At 36.5% G+C, this 20,807-nt stretch overlaps 1 protein-coding gene across 1 annotated transcript; it reads right to left on the reverse strand.

The window, feature by feature from the left end:
- Positions 1-1,909: 1,909 nt before the first annotated feature.
- Positions 1,910-15,613, reverse strand: parp10 (poly(ADP-ribose) polymerase family member 10). The gene is made up of 11 exons (XM_059350325.1): positions 15,065-15,613; positions 13,348-13,523; positions 12,547-12,789; positions 12,234-12,464; positions 9,406-10,412; positions 7,097-7,309; positions 5,872-5,998; positions 4,775-5,782; positions 3,643-3,776; positions 3,392-3,566; positions 1,910-2,801 (listed from the first exon to the last, which is right to left on the reverse strand). The coding sequence occupies exons 2-11, from the start codon at positions 13,520-13,522 to the stop codon at positions 2,503-2,505; spliced, it is 3,612 nt and encodes a 1,203-aa protein (XP_059206308.1). The 5' UTR covers position 13,523; positions 15,065-15,613; the 3' UTR covers positions 1,910-2,502.
- Positions 15,614-20,807: the final 5,194 nt, after the last annotated feature.

Genomic DNA, 20,807 nt, shown 5'->3' on the forward strand with positions numbered 1-20,807 from the left:
AATTTCCGGCAGACCAGCTGCTCTGAGGTGTGCTGCTGCCCCCTGCAGTTAAAATACATAAACTGACAGGGAAATATAGGCTACGGACAGTCAGAGTCTTGGGCTATTTTGTCCATTTTTGAATCCTTTTCATCCTGCCTGTAGACACTTTAAAACATGTTTAAATGCCATGTTGGGTTTTTGTTTTCCAGCACAACCTCACCTATATGACCTAATAATAATTGATTTTTTATTCTGACTTACTGGATCAACAGTTTGAACCAAAAAGAAACAAAGAAAAACCAACATAAATGTGATCTTGTAATTGTGTGTGATCCTGTCATCCAACTCTGGTTTTTATTCTAGTGGGACTGTATTTTATTTATGTCTTGTGTGTTTAGAGTAACAGCTTTGGTCATTTTGTGTATTTTTTAGTTATTTTGTGTCTTTTGTTGGTAATTTAGTGTCTTTTTTAGTCATTTTGTGTCTTCCGTGTTTGTTTGTTTTTGTCATTTAGTGTCTTTTTTTGTCCTTTTGTGTCTTCTTCTGGGGTTTTTTTTGGTCATTTTGTGTGTTTTGTTGTATCTCTTTTAGTTATTTTTCATCTTTTTTTTGAAATTTTCAAGAAATTTTGTGAAAGTTAACCTATATTAATTGTATGTTGAAAATGATTTGGGGTCAAAAAAGACCCCAGGAGCACAGGAAGGTTAAACCTGACTGAGCTTTATTCTATTATAGTGTTCTTAGTAATAAAACAGAAAATGTACCAAAATACAGATTTGGATTTTGGCACTCAAATGTTAGGATTTGGAAAAGCTGTTTTTTGTTTTTTTTTTCATATTTTGGATTGTCTTAGAACACAGGAGGAATAACATAATGAATTGTGAAAATGTCCGTAGATCCTTTTGAAAGGCTAATTGCAATTCTACATAATACAAAAATGACTTCTTGTGATGTAATTTATTAAAAGTTACCTGTTGTAGCAACATTTTTAAACACCTTAACAATGTTCATGTGCTTGTTTTAGTTTGGAAAAATGTCACGGAAGTTAAGTCATAACAGTAGTGAAGCAACAGGCCCAATACAACTTTATAGTTACAATTATACTTCTACAAAGCGGGTTGGCAGTGGACTACTACATGTTACATGTCTTACAGTCTTCTGTACAGTAGTCTATTTATAGAAACTATAACTGAAAGCATAATAGCCATGAGCCCTGAATTTTCAGAATCCAAGCCCACCAATGGTTGGACCCAAAGAAAATTCCCAAGAAGCTTCTAATTTGAATAAGCTTTATTTTTTCTTTAAAATAATAATGATCTTAAGACTGCAATGCCTTCATGTTTTCTAAACAATAAAACATTATTTGTGATAAAATGAAAATAACAATTAAAAAACATCTTTGGTAAGGCTAAACACATTCCAGGGCAGAAGACATAAGAAACCCAAAGATTTGTGATCAAAGCACTTTATAAAATAAAACTTGTCTCCTGAAAAGGCACCATCATCATTCAATCATGATGTCTAGAAATGCAGCCTCTGTCCACAATTACTAAGAATTAGGGAATCAAGACCTGTCACGTTTTGCACACAGCAAGGCTTAACTCACACACATTCCTTTTAAATGCACAGTCAATTCAACAGATGTGCATGGTTTTAACATTTGCAATATCTTATAAGTGGATTTAAACTTTAATCATAATTAAAGGAAAATTCTAGTTATTTTTCTTCTTTTTGAAATCATGGTGATTATTTGTCCAAGGGCATTTTCTTTAATTTTCTAGCATACCAGGGTATTATAGTTAAAGTTACCATAACTACATTCAGCAACTATTCTCAGTTATCTTAACTAATCTCATATTGCCAAGAAGAACATTGATACAACACAGTAATTTCAGGGAAACTTAAACAACTGAACCCAAAAGGAAACATATCTATACAGATTATATTCAAGGGAAAAGTAGTGTGAGTTAAACTCTTCAGTTTAAAATTAGACTGTGTGTCTAGAAGTGTCCGCAGGATAAAGAACTACAAATCATAACACTATAACATTAATACTATTATCTGTATTATGGAAAATCAAGAAGAATGTGCAGCAGATTATATATGGTTATTTTCAAAACCATAAATACACGCTGGCGAGTTAAAGGAGGAGAATAATGACAGGGGCGTGTGGTACCGAATTCACTATTACAAGTGAAATGTCATGCAATAAGTGCTGAGTCACACCTATTTAAAGAGTACAATGAGTCTTATTGTTCTAAAAGGGCATGCTACTCCATGAAAAATGAGCTTTCTGGGTTCAGCTGTTTGAGTTTCTCTTGATCAGACTTGATTAAAGAACGAAAACTGAGCAAACACGAAAGTAATCATGGAAAGAACTGTACACTTTAACTAAAATAAAAATTAGCCCTTTATAAAAAAAATCAAATGCAGTTTTTAAACCAAAGTAGAAACACGAAAACAAAAAGGAGTCTTTTTCTCCACATTTATGATTGTTGTGTGACGACTAATGCATTTTCTTCAGCGTGTGATTCTCTGGCATGTAATGAGATACTCGGGAAAAGCCTGCGTATCGTTGAAGATGACAAACATCGTCGGCTTGGTGATGTCATCAGTCACGCTGTCGTATCTGAGGGGAATATCGCCCGTCTCTTTCAGCGGGGCCGTCTTCATCCCGTGGTCGCCTTTTGTGTAGTCTCCTGTTAGAACCTTTGACACAAAAATATATTTGTATCCGTCTGGGTTTGGGGGTGAATACTGATCCTGGACAGACAGCGCAGAGTTGACGGCGAAATACACCCCCTGACCGTAGACGGTGGCTGTGTGGGGAAAAAAACAACATGTCAACGTTTAATACCCCAAATGAGACAAACTGAGTTGAAAAGAGAACAGCGTCATCACACCAAGGTTATTGTAGTTAAGGAAAACTAACAAAATAACGAAAACTAGAATTGAAAAAATATTTTCGTTAACTGAAATGAAAATAAAAACGAGTTTTAAAAAAAACGATAACTGTATTTTGTGGTTACAAAACTAACTAAAACTAACTATAATTATAGTGAAAATGTCCTTCGTTTTTTATCTTTGTCAACTTTTTTCATACATAAACCTTTTTGGTTGATTTGAAATCATCTATCTGATTTTATGACTTATTGAGGCTGAGATGGATAAGACAAAGGAAATAAAGGCAACATTTATTGTGACTTTTTTGAATCTGGCACCCAACAAATACCCCATTACTAAAACTAAACTAAAAACAACCATTTTTCAAAAAATAAAAACTAATTAAAACTAGCAAACACACTCTAAAAACTCATAAAAACTATCTGAATTTAAAAACAAAAAATCACAACGAAATTAAAACTAATGAAAAATCCAAAACTATTATAACCTTGCATCACACACTTACCATTCTTTCCACAGAAGCTTCTGTTGAATCCATGAACGCAGATCTCCTTCACGCTTGTCTCACTTGTGCCGTGATAGAGAGTGCGTTCAATCTCAGGATATGTGGCGCGCTGCAGCACGCTCCCCTTCTTCAACTTGTACTGATTGTACAGCAGTCGGTTCATGAGCTTCTCCACCTGTTGGAATATGTTAGTGTTACTATACAGATACGCCAAAAAATTTGTTGCAAGATTCAGGCTCGTTTTATTTCACCTGTATGATTCGGATTTTGCTGTGGTATTCCTGTATGGTCTCGTAGAAACTCTTGACCACTTTCTGAAATTCATCAGATTCCTCGTCCACTTTGCTTGCTTCGGGCAGGTTTGACAGCAAAGAATATTCCTCCTCTGTTGACAAAGGATTCCGTTTTTTTTATTACATTTTGTTACATTTATGATTCCTATCACTTATCCACATAAATAAGGAACCCCTAAGTCTTAAAGCCTTATCTCACAATGTTGATGAAAGTGAAAAATAATGTGTAGCCACCACTTGATTCATATCACTCTAACATTTAATGGGTTCATCCTTGGCTAATTTTATACTCTTCTACATTATATGTAATATAAAGATTCATAATTTTCCATCAATCCTAAATATACTGTGCCACATACTGCTGAAAAATAATTGTAGAAACCCGAGTAAAAGTAGCTAAAACCTTTTAGCCAACAAGCTAACACTAATTTAGCTAGCTAATGGAACTCAGACGTTTAGTTGGACATTATGACAAACAAAACATTTAATAACACAAAGGTTCAAAATTGAATTGGCAAACCAGAGATTTGAACTTGAAGATATTGGTATGAAGTTACTGCATGGTGTCTGCGTTAGCTAGCCAACTTTTGTACTGTTAGCTTGCAGGCTAAAATGGTGCATAGAATTATATTTTCGACTTTTTTGTGTGTTCGTTTTTATATTGTTCTTAACTAGTGGAGTGTCTGTTCAAAAGGTGCTGTCCGGAATGGTCCAATCGACACGCCTACATACACACTCAACACGGAGCTTCCTTGAATCGTGAGCAATACATTGCTGATGCTCAAAATGTTTGACTTTGCTACAAACATCTCACATTTTCCACACTAAAACAAGCACATTCTTTTTTCTTCTTTCCTCGATTGCGCTGTAGCAAGCAAAGGACTGCTAGCTGTACCTAGTATGCCATTTGGCAGTGTGACAATTAATAGGCCCCTCCTCAATACACTACAGTGTACATAACGTGGGAAGTGGATCTGATGGATGGTTGTCGGGAAATGAATATCAGTCAAATGACATACAAACATAAACAAAAAAGCATACTTTTGCAGAAGACATAATAATCAATAAAACACTTTAAAGTTCATGTTACCTGGTACATCCTGATCTGAATCCCCTAAATCAGGCAACTTCCTGGAGATTTTCACAGATTTCCCTGAAGCTTTGTTGACCTCTTGCATCTTCTCAAAGTCGATGACGTGGGGCTGATTGTCCAACATGATATCAACCTTCTCCAGCTTCAACCTCATAGCGTTCTCAATGTACACGCTAGCTTCGGGTGAATAAGGAGTTGTGGCTGAAGACGCAGGGTCATGATACACCCACCGGACAGTTCTCAGGATTTCCTGGTCGGATGCTGACTCTGAGATTTTCTCCAGCAGCAGCTTTGTATCATGCAATCCTCCGTACACATATTTCTTGAAACCAGAAACAGTGATTATGGTGCCCTGGACTGTAATCTCCACCCCGTGCTTCCTCTTGATCACCTCCAGACACTTCCTGTGGATGTCTGAAAAGTTCCTTACACATCTGCTCTCCACTTTTTCCTCCACCTGTCTTTGGGCGACCTTCTTGCCGAAGGCTATGTCAACCCGGATCAGGTCACAGCTATAACCTGCAAACACAACTAACTGTAGGGTGCTGGCTGCCTTGATGGCGTCCTCCAAAACCTCCACCTTCTTCAGCTGGGCTACCTGGGGGCTCTTCTCGGGAACACTCGAAGAGGCTTCATGTTGGATCATATTCTTAGACAGCTCCAAGGCTTTCTGCAGCTGTTCCTCTTCATCTTCCAGGGACCAATGGCTTGATTCCATAGAGTACTGGATGGCTAGTGATAGCTGGGCTTCTTCTTCAAGGTTGCTAGAAAGGCCAGAGGCTCCATCACTCAGCCCAAGTAAGTCACTTGTGGCATTCCCTTTAGCTGCTGGCTGTGAAGCCTCTACAACTGTTCCAGAGGAGTCCTGGTCTGTCAGGCTGGTCGGTTCCTGTGCTGTATATAGGTCCAAATCATCCATGTCATCAAGTTGGTCTGAATTGGACCCACCTGACTCTTGTCCTCCATCGACAACTGAGACGATTCTCTTTGCTTCCTCTAAAAGACCTACACAAAGGTGAACAGATCACAAACTGCACAGAAATCTGAGAATGAAATGATTGACGAGGTATACAGGTTATACAGGGATATATTACCATTGCCTGGTTGAGCTCCATTATGATTAGTTTGCCCTGAATCACATTTTAGCTCCTGTGGTGACTCTTCCAACGTTCTCCTCAAGTTTCTGCTGGACATCATCGAGAATCCAATCTTAAAAATGTCCTGAAATAAAAACACAATGTTTATTTTAATGTTTCTACCACTTTTATCTCACTATAGCTGTAATATATATATATTTTTTAAATTTAAAAAAGAAAACTTAAAAACAACTTAGCCCATGAGCTACTAATCTCTATGATAAGATAAGATCTGCTGGCAGTGGCACAAGAGTTTGGTGTCAGAAGCATTTTGGTTTCCATTTCAAAAAAGGAGGAACTCATTGAGCGAAAAACCATCTTGGAACCCATAAGCTGTCGTCTTACAAGTATTTTATCGTTTCATTCACTTTTTAAAAATGTATCAGAATTCATATGCAGATATCAGTTTGGTGTTATCTCTGTGTTATCTCAATTTGTCAATTTTTGGCCAGCAAAATGTTGTATTATGTGTGGCCACTGAGCTGAGCCCGACAACAAAGCTGCAGTGAGATAAGAAAGTGCAATAAAACATTCAGAAGGCCAGACTGTGTTCAGAAACACAATAAACATCAGCCTTTCACTTCTGCCTTGTGTATGCTCGTAAACTCAGCCTCAGGCTATTCAGTATAAGGCCTCAATACTGCTCATCAACATGGATGACAACTGATATATACAGGGTTCGTACACTTTAGCAGTGGTCAAATTCAAGCATTTTTTAAGGACTTACAAGGTAAATTTTCAAGCTTTTCCAGTATCTTACACCTGTTGTAAATTGCATGTTTTAGATGAGTACTTACATACTTAAAGGGGGAGATTTCACTTAACCATACCAACAGCGATGGTTTTACACTTTTAGGAGGAACGGTCTTCATTTCAGATAGGCTACTCATTATTTTTACATTGAACATGTGATTATCTATAGTCTATAGATGGATATAGTCAGATTGCAAGAGAAATACAGTAAGAATTTCAAGCATTTACAAGCACTTTATCCAAAATCCAAGCACTTTTTAAACCCTGAAAATACAACATTGAAATTCAAGCATTTTCAAGGATTTCAAGCACCCGTACGAACCCTGCATACAGGCCAAATGAGAGAAAGTGGGGACAAATTAAGCTGTATATAAGAGCCTCAAAAACAAAGAACAACATAAAAAGTTTGTGTCTTTGATCATTCAGTTACCGCGTAATCCACGTAGACCCAGGGCTCGTGCTTTGTGCTGATGTAGACCTGAAACTTTTTCTCCATCTCCTTCAGGATGCCCGGACACTCGTCGTCTGCTAAAAAGCGGGTCACTCCCGGAGCGTTTACTGTGATGGTTCTGGTGCAGATAGATGACACCACACCCTGCAACACCTCCTCAGCCATTTGACAGGCAGTAGCGTGGCCATGGATCTGTCGGGTTCATTCACAAAAATGACAAACGATGAAACAATCTGCTGACTACAGGAATTTCAAAAACAATGTTCAAGGGATAGTGTTTTAAAGTGGGGCTGTATGAGTGTCTTATCCATAGTCACAGTAGATTTTAGTTTGGAAAAGCAAGCAGGTGTACCAACAGCTGTGGGTTTGGGGTTTGTATAAAGTCTTGACTGTTTGAAAATGCTTAATCTTAACCTTTATATTTTTCCAGATAAGGAATTTGCTTTAATTTGAATCATCAGTGCAAGTGGACACCATGTTTTGAATATTTCCACCACTTTACCTTGCCGTGTGACAGCCCTGTTTAAGTTTATGTGGGGGGAACTAAAGCCAATATTTATGTTCTCTTCAATGCCTCCAGGGTCCTTCGACAAAAACAGTAATTTTACCTCGCAGAATGGGAGTTGCTAGTCACTCTAAAATAACTGTTTTTGTCAAAGTAATGTGAAGAGAGCATAGATAAATAGAACAGCTTTAGTTCCCAGTTGGAAAGGGAAAGGTCAAGCGTTGAAAATCTTCTAAATATAGCATACACTTTTGATTTTCAAACAGCCTTTTGAAAATAAAATTCCAGCATATTTCCAGCATTTTGAAGGAACCTCAACCAAAAACATTTCCACGCTAAAAGCATTAATCACCATAACTAAATTGTTGCAAATGTCATTGCAAAATAAAGTTTACAGAATTCCCTCATACTCACAGCAATCTATACACAATTTATTGCCATATATTGTTATATTGTCTTTGTTTTCCCCGCTGTTCATATGAACTTTGTAAGTTTATCTACTTCCTACATCAGTCAATCTAGTTCCAGTCCACTCCATATCTGGGATTGTTTCATTTCAAATATTAAGATTCTGATTTGATAAACACCAAATTATGCTATAAAAAAATCAAGCATTTTTTTTACGGAGTATATCCAAATCTGGCAGTTTTCATAACCTTTAATACATGAGGTTTAAATTAAGCATTTTCCAATCCTTGAAGACATTTTACAGACCCTGTTTTAGGCGTCTATAATAGCTGTGGCCCCCGTCAGCAGCATACATTGCTTAGCTGTAACCCTAACCCTGCTCCTTCCCCATACTGAGGGTGTGCCAACCGCCATCTACTGTAATACACCGACCAAGTACCTCATATAACCCTGCTTCAAAAACTCTGAACCATCCCTTTAACCCTATTTAAGCCGGGAAAGCTTTACCGCATTTCTACCATTAAAACTGGGGGCGCTGTTGCGTTATTCTACCATTAAAGCCGGGAAAGCGGATACGTCGTTTTGTAGTATTTGTAGTTTTTTCCACCTATTTTCGTTCTCTTGGCCAATGAAATGCATCAGAATACATGAGGGAGTGTCGCAATGCACCATGGGACTTTTCCAGAACTTTGAAATCATGGCGGAAGACGACTACAGTGGAGGGAGCTCAGATATAACAGCTATAAGCTCTCAAAAATTGAATTTCTATCTGCTACAGAGGCTGAAAAACCGATTATTTAGTAGGCATTGACACTTCTGTAGAATTTCCAGAAAAACTTCAGGTTTTAGGGGGTTATTGTCGATGTTTTATTTTCTAAATGCATTATTACTATTTTTCTTATTTTTGTGTGTTGTTGTTTTGTTTGTTTGTTCAATGTTGTCTCATTGTGAGTACATGGGTGTATGTGTACTTATGTATGTGTAAGTTAATAACATATGTATGTTAATAATGGTAATAATAAGTTTATATACTACATTACTATGTTTTATACATACATATATATAAATATTATTGTTGTTATATAACTGAATATAGTAAATTAACATAGGGAGAAGGGGTGGGATTTAATAAGCTTTGACTTCTTCCCACTCCTTTTAAAAAAATAATTTCCAGAAAAACTTCAGGTTTTAGGGGGTTATTTTAAAATCGCCTAGATGTTTTACAGGCATTTTTTACAGGCGTTTTAGGCCTAAATGGGTTAAAACAGCACCAGGAATAGGAATAGGACAATAGCTTAAGAACCCAACATTCAATCACTAGTGACATTTACAACACTGCAGCCTTTTCTTCATGTGGTACTGATGCAACACATACCTTTAGCCCACAAACGTCCCCTGCTTCTAGTGGGAAAATAGACACTTGGTCCATGTCAGCCAACAGCTGATGACTATAGATCTGGATGTATTTCAGCATGCCTGGCTCCATCTTGATCACCGTCTCCCTTTCAATGGGTGTTGTAAGAAACTCCATGATTGCAGTCTGCTTCTCCTCCTCCATCCCATTCAGAGTGAACACATCGATATTCCCTCCTCGTTCTGACACCTTTACAGAAGAGAAACCCAGGGCCTGCAGGAACTCTGACCACTCTCTGCAATATAACATGCTCTCATACTCCGTGTCCACCGGCATGCTGAATTGACATATCTGGGATTTCAAAAAGCTAGAAGCCTGGTTAGCACAGTTATGGGATAGGGAGGTAACCACAACTTTACAGTCTGACACAGTGTACACTGCAGGTGACCCAGTTTGACTCATGGTTTGCACCAGCTGCGCATTCACTTCTCTTCTAGCAAGGAGCTGAGCCTTTTCTGGCTCCAGGTAGAAATGAATCTCAGCCATTTTGCCGAAATAGTCCAAGGTGGCGTGTTTTATCTGCTCAACTCTTCGTGCGTCGGTCCCTGCAATGTGAACGCCATCGTCTTTGATTTGGATGGTCAAATTTGGATGAGCCTTTTCATTGTCTTTTTTAAAGGTGCTAAGCTGGAACAAAGAAAGTTTTACTGGGTCATCGATAGCAACGTGACTCGATAGCGTCACTTCCTCCTCCGTATGATCCATGGCTTCCTCTGCCGCGGGCTCTGCCGCTAGAGGGGCAGCAGGAGGTTTTGAGGCTGTCGGAGAGGACAACTGGTTGTTTGCATTGACCACCGTGGGAGAACTGGTCTGCATCACAACATCCTCAGAATTTCTCTCCGTTATAGCTTGGCTTCCAGCTCCAGAGTCTTGTGGTGTTACTGCGGGTTGAAGGAAGTCGAAGTACGGCGTCACAACAAGATCAGTCCCGTCCAGTTTGTGCGGCTGAGCCAGGACGATGTCCACAGCTGTTAGAAGAAAACAGAGGCTTTGTTTATTCAAAATGTGACACCTTTTTTATGTGGATGTCCACAGATGACCTCAGTGTGCACTATAATGATCAAGAAAGTTCAAGAGAGTTTGCAGCTGCAAAATCTTTTGTTCTTCCTGCATCCAGCACAGTCATTTGACCTGACACAAAATATGAGTGAAGATGTTGTAGAAGAGGATATATTTTACAGTGTTTTGGTTGACTCAGATATTTTTTCGAGCCAGAGAAAACGGCTGAAAGAATACAGTGGAGGATATGGCAGTCAGGGATCTGCCAGAACCTGAGCTTCTTATTGCCCTCTGATGCCAACAGAAACCAGTTATTCTGCTCAATCAATGTCAGTTTGAGCACAGGCTCTACACTACTTATTATTATTATTATTATTGACCATCCCATGTTTGATTTAGTTATTTCATTGTTAATGGAGGACTGCAGCTGCTGCTCTTCTGTGTGTGGTACTCCAGCTTCCTCCAACAGCCCAAAAACATGCTCTTAGGTTTAATTGGTGACTCTAAATTGCCCGTAGGAGTGAATGAGAGTGTGATTGTCTTTCTCTATATGTCAGCCCTGTAATAGTCTGGAGACCTGTCCAGGGATTTCATATTAAAATGTTAATGTTTTCTATTTTCTATCTTTGACTTTTTGAATATTCCTCTGTGTTTTGCTGCTCTGTTTCTTTGTGCAGTGTTTCTGTGTATGTTCTTTATAAGCCATCTCTTAGAGAATCTGCACTTCACTTTGAAGCAGAGCTTTGAAGTCAGTGGATTAATCATATTTTTTTTAAAAGTGAAAGGCCACACGCTGTGCACATATAGGTACCAAAACTCGGTAGTTAATAGGCCCCAGGGCTAAATTAATAAAGTGCTAAGGTCTGGTGTTACTGGTTCTTTTATCAGTGCTTTTTTGCATTATGGTTTACTTTAGTTCTTCTTTCATGTCAGGGCTGAGCTCCTCCATACACACATAACACAGAGCCACACGGAGTAAAGTCAGTGAGCAGCAGAGCAAAGAGGCGGTGAAGACAGTGAGTCAAATCCCAGCGAAATTAGCAAAATGCTAAGTGGGCTTTTTTTGTGCGGATGGAAAAAGCTAAGCTGTAATGCGCTGCTATTGACGTTGTGGAAAATAATAAAGACTTGCTGTATTGGTTTTTTGTTTTTATTCTATCAGCTACTACACTTTTGGCTTTGTGTCAGTAACTCTTGTGCAATGCATCCTGGTACATGTAGGCACTGCCACCACAGCTCCAAGGGCAGAACTCAACTTTCTTGATTAATATAGCACACACTGAGCAAAATTATTTCATTAAGTGACTATATTTAATAGATTTTAGAAATAATAATAATAGAAATGGAATTTCAAGGTCCATTTTCAAGCTTTTCCAGTATCTTACACCTGTAGTAAATTGCATGTTTTAGATGAGTACTTACATACTAAAAGGGGAGATTTCACTTAACCATACCAACAGTGATGGTATTACACTTTGAGGAGGAACGGTCTTCATTTCAGATACATTCACATACATTCACATTATTTTTACATTGATTATCTACAGTCTATATATGGATATAATCAGATTGCAAGAGAAATACTGTAAGAATTTCAAGCATTTACAAGCACTTTATCCAAAATCCAAGCACTTTTTAAACCTTGAAAATTAACATTTAACAAACATTTGAATTCAAGCATTTTCAAGGATTTCAAGCACCCGTACGAACCCTAGATTGGACACATACAAAATGTTCCCTTGAAAACTGTAGTACAACCGTTTTTAAAAGTTGTAGAATAAGAAACTTACATTCAAAATTGACAAAGGACACCTTGGCGGTACCCTCTGAAAGCACCGTGACCTCCTTCACCTTCTGATTCCCACCTCGCTTGCACTCAAAGTGCAAAGTGAGCTGGTCTGGAGTGGTGCCAGGGTGCAGGTTCTCCACTAAGATGGACTCAGTTTGCTCAGCCTGTTCAAGAGTTACCTGGGCCCTGTCAAGTTTCCTCTTGGAGACTTTAGCGCTGAGGTTTTGGAAATCTACAAAACGAAAAATAGATATTTAACAACGTGAAAGAAAATGACAATCTGAACATTATGCTTATAAGAAAAAAGCAGGGACCTTTGGAGAGGGGTTGGCCGAGCTGAATGAGGATGAGATCTTTACTCGGTGAGGGATAAAGAGTGTAGTCAGGATCGTTGAGCCCCATCATGTTCTCCACGTAGAGCTCTATCATCTCTGAGCTGGTGTTGGGGTTGATCCCCCGCAGCAGCAGCCTACATGGGTCCTTTGAGGCAGGCTTTCTCACACTCAGCTCCACATTATGCAGAACGTGGTGCCCCTTAGACAGCACTTGGGCTGCAGCTGTCAAATGATAGCAACAGAAATTAGCATACAGTACTTCCAAGACAAATTAAGTCTTTTTTTTTCAGGCAAGCCATTAGGGAAATATAGACAGAGGGACACAATTTTACAAATTGGGCCCCTAAGCAAGCTCTTATAGGACCACCACCTCAGTCTGCAGAAAGAATAAAATACATCATTTTGAAAAAAGGCATACTGCTTTTTCCCCTTACTTTTTTTTTATAGTTTAATTTTTTTTTTCTTTTCACAACACAAACATGAGGTCATATACAAACTTTCTGTCACATTGAATAATACACATAAGCTTTCACCACAGGGTTATAAACTTTTGTTCACAATCTAAAACAATTTCAACCGCCACACACTGCATCAGCTAGGCATGTAATCCATTTAGCCCAGTAATCTTTCCCCTTTTCCTTCTGTAATCTCAAAGTGAAAGTTATATGTTCCATACTGTATATGTCATTTATTATATTTTTCCATAGGTTCAGGGTGGGAGGTTCTCTAAGAAGCCAGCATCTGGTTATTGCTTTTTTACTTGCTGCCATGAGGACTTGCCTTCTGCCTCTTCAAAGACCAGTATGGCGCGGTCCCCCTTCTTCTCCACAGAGACGAGTGGACCTCCACCAGAGCGCCGCCTATTCTCAAAGTACAGAAAGAGCAGCTCTTCATCCACTTCTGCAGGCAGCGCCAGCACCTCCAACGTCCTCTCCTCTGGGCTTTCGACAGGCATCCTGAAACAGGTCATAGAAGCATAAATCATGTGCTTCCTGACTCTATGTGAAAGCACAAGTTTTGGAAAAAAAAAATCACCTTCCCATCTTCTGGGGTCAGTGCCTGTGCCTAATCTCTTCATGTAGAAGCAGAAAAAATGCTCAGTACAGTTTTAAAATGCATAGGGTTGTCCTCTGCTAAAGAAATTCTTAGTGGAATTACACTTACAAGATTTTGTTGACCAATCGATTAGTTGATTTAATCAACAAATCTGTAAAACTGTTTCTCCATGACTGCCATGAAAAGAATCATGCAAAGCACCACTTTAAATCTTGTGTCTTACCAGATAAATGCAAAAGTTTTCTTGGAAATAAGTCATTGAGCATGAAAAAGGTGTGAAAAGAATGACTTACTGACTAAGACCAAAACGACTTATTTACTAAGAGGGAGAAACCTACAACAGTGATGATTTGCTTCTCATTTTCTGTTTCACATCACTGTAAATTGAACGTCTCGGTTTTGGAATGTTGATCAGACAAAATCAGATGTAGCAGGCAATGGAAATTAAAACTTCTGAAAAATGTAGACGGGCATTGTTGGTTTTCTTCAATCAACTTGTTTTTGATCATCATACATCCTCATTTTTTGTTTTCATTTCTGAATTTTTGAATAAAAACCCTTTTTGTAACACTACGCTTCTAACACACAACATGTGTCAAAAATGACCCATATTAATTTTCAATGTTATTTCATGTATGGCTGAGCGTTTCTATTATACATCTTTGAAATAAATGTATTTTATCATTTATTAAACCAAGTATTCAGAATAAGTACAGTACAAATTATTATTATTATAATTTTTATTATTATTATTATAGTATTGGGTCATTTAATTTTAAATCAAACCTGGATGAATGAGTCATTTTTGACCCATGTGTGTAAACTTGATGTAGTAATAAAAAATAAAAAAAAATCATAAAAAAGAAGCAAACAAAGCCAGCATGAAATAACAAGATGTATAACACAATGTGGGTCATATTTGACCCATGTTGTGGATTAGAAGGGGGATCCATATGTTGTGCATCAAAGGGTTAAGCTACATTTGTACAGAAGCCATATTTCTACTCAAGAAAATTTTATATTAAATATCTATTTGAAAATGAGTTCCAATAGCTAATTTAAGGAAGTGGGCAGCGATGAAAATGAGCCTGTCATGATAGTTATTATGGCCTACACAACACTGTATGCCAAGCTTCCTGTCAGGTAGACATTTCAGCGCTGAGTAGGCCGTATTTACTATAATAGCAGTAATGGTGCTGTATTTGCGACAAGAAACATTATTTGCAACAGTTTACCGCGAGTGTTGTTTTTCTACTGCGTAGTTTACCTGAAGTTATGGACGTGTCTCTGTCACTGTTCCAGCTAGAAAGTGAAACCAGCGGCTAACTTACAGCTGCTATATTTAGACATTGGAAACTGGGCTACTTGCAAATGCTTTTTATTCTGGCGATAGATCAAGAAAAAATAAATGTTTACGTAGGATTTTTGGCGCATTTCTTACCTGTGCTACAAGGAAAACATTTGCTCAGAAAGTCGTTCCGTCCAAACGGGTTCAACGAGAGACTAGCGACTTCCTGCTTGTTGAACAGGGAGTGGCGTCATCGTCTGCACGTGTTAAAGGGGAACACACACTTTATCAAGTCAACATGGAGGACAGATCTGTGCTCTGTAACTTGATAACACACCAATAACCGAAAAATACGTTCACTGTTTCAGAAAGAAGTTGTATCAACCCCCTACATCATTGCTTATTGGAATAATTTTATTGATAACCTTAATTGGGAGAAGATTTGGAATTTGCCAGCAAAATATATAGTCAACAATAAGATCAAAGAAATTTCTTTTAAAATAATTCACAGAATCTACCCCACTAAAATTTTTCTTCAACGTTTTAAAAAAGATTTAGATTTGAATTGCTTTTTTTGTGAAGGGCACCCTGAAAGTATTTTTCATTTATTTTGGTCTTGCCCTTTTTCGTCTAAGTTCTGGAAAGATATTTGTAACTTCCTTTTTTTTTCAATTGAACCTAATTTGTCCCTTTGTTTTTGAAAATATACTGTTTGGTTTCACTGACTTCCCATACACAAAAAAAAATCAATATTACATTATAAATCTAATTATACTATTGGCAAAATATCACATACATAAATCTCGATACACAAAAAAAATCCCCTCTTTTCTATATTTATAAGTGAAACCAAGCAGTATATTAATTCTATTAAAGACTCTACTAATTTGAAAGCTGCTAAAACTCTGAATATTTGTAATTTTTATAATATTTTTGTATGACAACTTTATGATTTATTGAAACCCCCTGGCGACGTTCTGATGTATTTTTTTGTATTACACCCCACCCAACTGCCTTAATAAAGTTTATTTTAAAAAATAAAAAATAAAAAAATAAAAAACACACTGCTTAACCCTTTATCAGGCAAAGAACTATATTTGGTAACTTCAGGTAATATTTAGAGAAAAAAAGTTGCAAATTTACTAGATTAAAGTGGCAAATCTACAAGAAAAAAAGTCACAGATTTAAGAGATTTAAAGTGGCGAATCTGCGGAAAAAAAGTCGCCGATTTACGTGAAAAAAGTGGGGAAAAAACAACTTTTTTCTCCCAGATTCACCACTTTAACCCTTAGGGCACTCATTGAAATACTTGCAAATTCCAAACTTCAACCCTAGAGAATATTGGAGGGTATTATATACAGCCAGAATGTGTAAAAAAACATATTAAAATAATATTTTGAGAAAAAAGCTTACGAGATTAAAGTGACAAATCTATGAGAAAAAAAATTAGATTTATGAGATTTTAAAAAAAGATTTATGAGATTTATAGTGGTGAATCTGGGGGGGGAAAAGCAGCTTTTTTCTTGTAAATCCGCAACTTTTTTTGCACAAATTTGCCACTTTAATCTAGTAAATTTGCAACTTTTTTCTCTAAATGTTACCTGGAGTTACCAAATATAGTTATTTGCCTGATAAAGTGTTAAAGAGAGACAGAGACAGACAGACAGACAGTTTTCATGAATTCTTAAGAAAATCATTGACTTAGTCTTTTAGATTTCCATACTTGAAATAAAGCCTACATTTAAAAAAAAATGTATTTCATTCTTCTTCTTACTTTTAGAATAAAACCCCTTTTTGTAATAAAAGTATATTAAAAAAAAAGTCTCCCCCCATGTCGCCATATTCGGGCTCCCAGAAGACCGACCACATCCGGTTTACCTCTAATCAATTAGATATTTTAGCTTTTACTTCCTTACTGGCAAGACACCATCTTCTTCTTCACTGGAAGTCAACTAAAGCTCCTTCTAGCACTCAGTGGCTCAATGATACCATGTCTTTTCTAAAGCTGGAGAAGATCAGATATCAGTGAAAAGTAACTCTGATAGATTTTATAACAAGTGGCTTCCCTTTTTAACATTCTTTCATTATTATTATTATTATTATTATTATTATTTATTCATTTATTCATTTATTTGTTTATTTTCTGTCTTCTCCTGTCTTTTGGGTTCCCTTGTATTATTGTTTGCACCCTGTAGCTAAAACACTTATTCATTTATTACATACAACAATCCTCAGTTACTTATTTATTTATTGTTTTTTTCTATTTTAACCCTCTGGAGTCCACGAAAGCGCCGGAGCACGACTTCTTCATGACGTCACCACGTAATTTCTGTGTTTTTATCTGTGTTCTTTGTAAAAAAAAATGTTTGGGTGTTTTTTGTGTAAACAATGTTTGATGATTTAGTGTGTTTATGTGTGTGTTTTATGTGTGTTTTTGTATTTTTCATTGTGTGTTTTTTGTGTTCAAAATGTTGATCCAGTAAGTCAAAATGAAAATAATAAATAGGTGAGGTTGTGCTTAAAACAATGATACTAACACGTCATCATAAATATTTTTAAGTGGTTTATACAGGCAGAATGGAAAGGAGTCCAAAACCAACAAAATAGCCCCAAACTCTAAAGGGTTAAGTAGGATTAACTTAATAAATAAATAAATGGCCCACCAAGTCTCCATATCCAACTGCCCAGCTCTGTTTACTCCAGCCAAAAACGTATGTCTTTTGGAGGAATTCAACAGTCCTGTAAAACTTTTCATCACCAGGCTTTCTTGTCATGGCCTCTCATCATTTTATACCTATTAACATCTTTATAGGGATGGTCTTCTCTTTTCTGAAAAATAGTTTCTGTCAGAAAACAATATCCCTGTGAACTTGGGGATTATGCTTTGGTGTAATACTGTCTGGAGTCTGTTTACTGTCTCAGCCGAGGGTTAATGTCCAACAACTGCCCTTGTTATCTCCAACATACACTCCCAAAGGCAAAATTTGTTTTCCCATCTATAAAATCTATGAGAGATCCATTTCAAAGAGATATTACTAAATTTCCATATCTGATTTCATAATGGAATCAATTTGTACTTATTAAAGAAAGTTTCTCGATACAATAATGTTCTGTTTTGTTTTGTGTAAAACAAAAACAAAAACAAAAAAAAAACACATAAAAACTCTCATGTACATGATTCCCTATTAAACCCTATTATTATAATGGGCAAATATGAATAAACATATTTATATTTGTATCTGAATTTAAATCCACAGTTAAGACACTATAATTTATGCCTATGGCAATGTATTAAACAATACAATCATAGCCTCAGAAATAAATTCTTCATTATAAGAAAACATAAATAAAAGGAATAAGGAAGGAAGATATTATGTTGTACTGCTGTTTCCAGGGGTCAAAATAATTAGTTATAATAAAATATAGATCAGAAGATAAGACACAGATGTCATGCCTTGCCTTTAACTACTTAACAATCCCAACCTGTTACACCATCAAAATTACGTTAATGTATTAATAATAATGCAACAATGTCATATATAATGATGTATCACTCTTAAAGGGGATTATTTTACACACTCAGCACTTTTACTTTTTATTATATTAAAGTTTGATATACCTTTGTACTTTTCCTCAAATAAAATTCAGAATGCAAGCAGGACCTTTACTTGTAATGGATTAAATAGTCCGGTATGATTATGGGGCTTGTGAAATCTTTGAACAGTCAGTGCTGTCTAATGTACTAAGTTATAGGCAGAATATAATTAGGCTCTTAAGCACTTGCATGCATTTTATGACTCACATTAAAGTCATTATTATATCAGAGGGCCACACTGAGTATTTTAAAAGGTATAATGTTTAATCAGTGATTTATAGTGTGAATATAATGATAGCAGAATGGACTGTGTGAACCAACTTATGTAGATCAGTATGCAGTACTGAGCTTTCAGTGATTCGGATGGAGTTTGTAGGCTATATAATATATGCATATGGCTACATGTCCAATAGACTACATGCACGATATCATCCAGCCTTTAATTATGAGCTTATATGTGCTTGATGAGTTTTCCATAATGAATGCTTACTTCAGTAGAGTTTGCATTGTGAATATAATGAGTGAGGTTTCAGACTGAATGAGAGCCTGCAGGCTGTAATGCAATGCATAACTTAATATTACTCAAATGGCATTACATTATTGGTGTGAAATGGAATATAATGAAACTCTTGATTTATTTTATATCTCATGAACTTCAAATATTTTCATTTTAATTAACGTTTATATGATTGCCATGCTGTGTGTGACTTTTAAGAATTATTTCACACCATGAAAAAAATCACAAATATAAATGAATAAATAATAAATAAATACATAAATAGATAGAAATTGGAGTACTGACATGGATGGATTACTTACCGTACGGGGCACACTGTACTGCACTGTAAAAAAGAAACTGTTTTTTTATGGTAAAAAAAAATGGCAGCTGTGGTTGCCAGAACTTTACCGTAATAAATACGGTGCAACTTTTTGTAATATTACGGTAAAATTATATTAGCACTGTTGATTTCCTGTTTAAGAATGCCATTTTAGTCCATATTTTACCGTAACAAATAAAACATTTTTCCATCAAAAGAATCGCTGTTCTGCCATATAATTGACAAGAAAATACTTTATAAATGCCACATAAATTAAAGATTTTACCATTAAATATTATAGTATATTTCTGTTGGAGATATGTTGTTTAGTACATTTAACAGTGAGAAAAAGTATTTTTTACAAAAAAATAAATGCAAAAATGATGGCTTGTATATATATTACAGTATATGTCCAACAGTTATTGTAAAGTGTTACCAATAACTGTAAAGTCTGTATGTCCTGCTCTGTAATAGAGGTGGTTTATGTGTCTTTGCCCAGTGGCCCATTGTCTCATAATGGTACACAGTATTTTAAATTTTCATCAGTGTGTTCTTATACACTGGCTGCAATATAAATAAAGTAGTGGCTGAGCAGATTGCATAATTCAGTGCTTTATGTACCTCATTACCTTTCCATGACATTATGTAGGTGCTTCGAATCAGTAGGCCAAGCCGAACATATTTAAATTTTAATGCAACATATACAGTGCATAAGGGCTGAGCTAAAATACAGTATGAGTTAATAGAACGACATAGCCTTTATTGCATTCTATATTACTGCCATAAGTTGTGAGCTGTCAGTGTCATCATATGAGTTTTGATGTTTGAATTAAGTTTGAAGTGGTTAAAAAAAACAACCCCCCCAAAAAAACACCCCCTAAAGAATTAATAAGAAGTGTGATTGCTGATTCAGCAGCCTCACTAATTATACTAATTTGTGAAAATGAACACCACAGCAGCCACAAAACAGCTGTACTGTGAAGTCAAGCTGTGAGACTCTGAGCTGCTTCATAATGAACAAAAGGAGAACAGAAATGTGTTGCAGCACTCCGGGCCAAGTCTTCAGGGATAACAACTGTAGCTTAGCTTTTTTAATCTCATTTAAGCATACCATTTAAAAACCAAACATCCTGCAGAAGCGCAGTTTACCCTTCATTATTTATACTACGCGTTATTCTGATGGTATCGCGTCATGTGCTTTATATACATAGACTAATTTAGCAAAATGGTTTTCTTGAATATTAAATGGAAAGAAGAGATAATAATCACAGGAACCTGCTGGCATTCACACATTTTTATTATAAGTCTATTAGCTGTAGTAATGGTGGATTAAACATCACCCGCTTACTAATTAAAGCTGACAAATGAGCATGTTTCTGATTTTATCCTTTAAATGAAAAATATTTCAACGATAGAGATGAATATCTATGAGGGAAAACACAATTTTACCAACAGCAAAGAGAAATACGTTTAAAGTTGTTGC

The sequence above is a fragment of the Centropristis striata genome, chromosome 14 (assembly GCF_030273125.1).
Source record: "Centropristis striata isolate RG_2023a ecotype Rhode Island chromosome 14, C.striata_1.0, whole genome shotgun sequence".
Taxonomy (NCBI): domain Eukaryota; kingdom Metazoa; phylum Chordata; class Actinopteri; order Perciformes; family Serranidae; genus Centropristis; species Centropristis striata.

Bases quoted from the DNA above. Each gene is read 5' to 3' on its own strand.
- parp10 (XM_059350325.1), bottom strand. From the start codon at position 13,522: ATGCCTGTCGAAAGCCCAGAGGAGAGGACGTTGGAGGTGCTGGCGCTG. The intron at 12,465-12,546 runs GTCCCTGCTTTT...TTCGTTTTGTAG, and splicing joins CGGCCAACCCCTCTCCAAAG to ATTTCCAAAACCTCAGCGCT. The intron at 2,802-3,391 runs GTAAGTGTGTGA...TTCCCCACACAG, and splicing joins AAGCTTCTGTGGAAAGAATG to CCACCGTCTACGGTCAGGGG.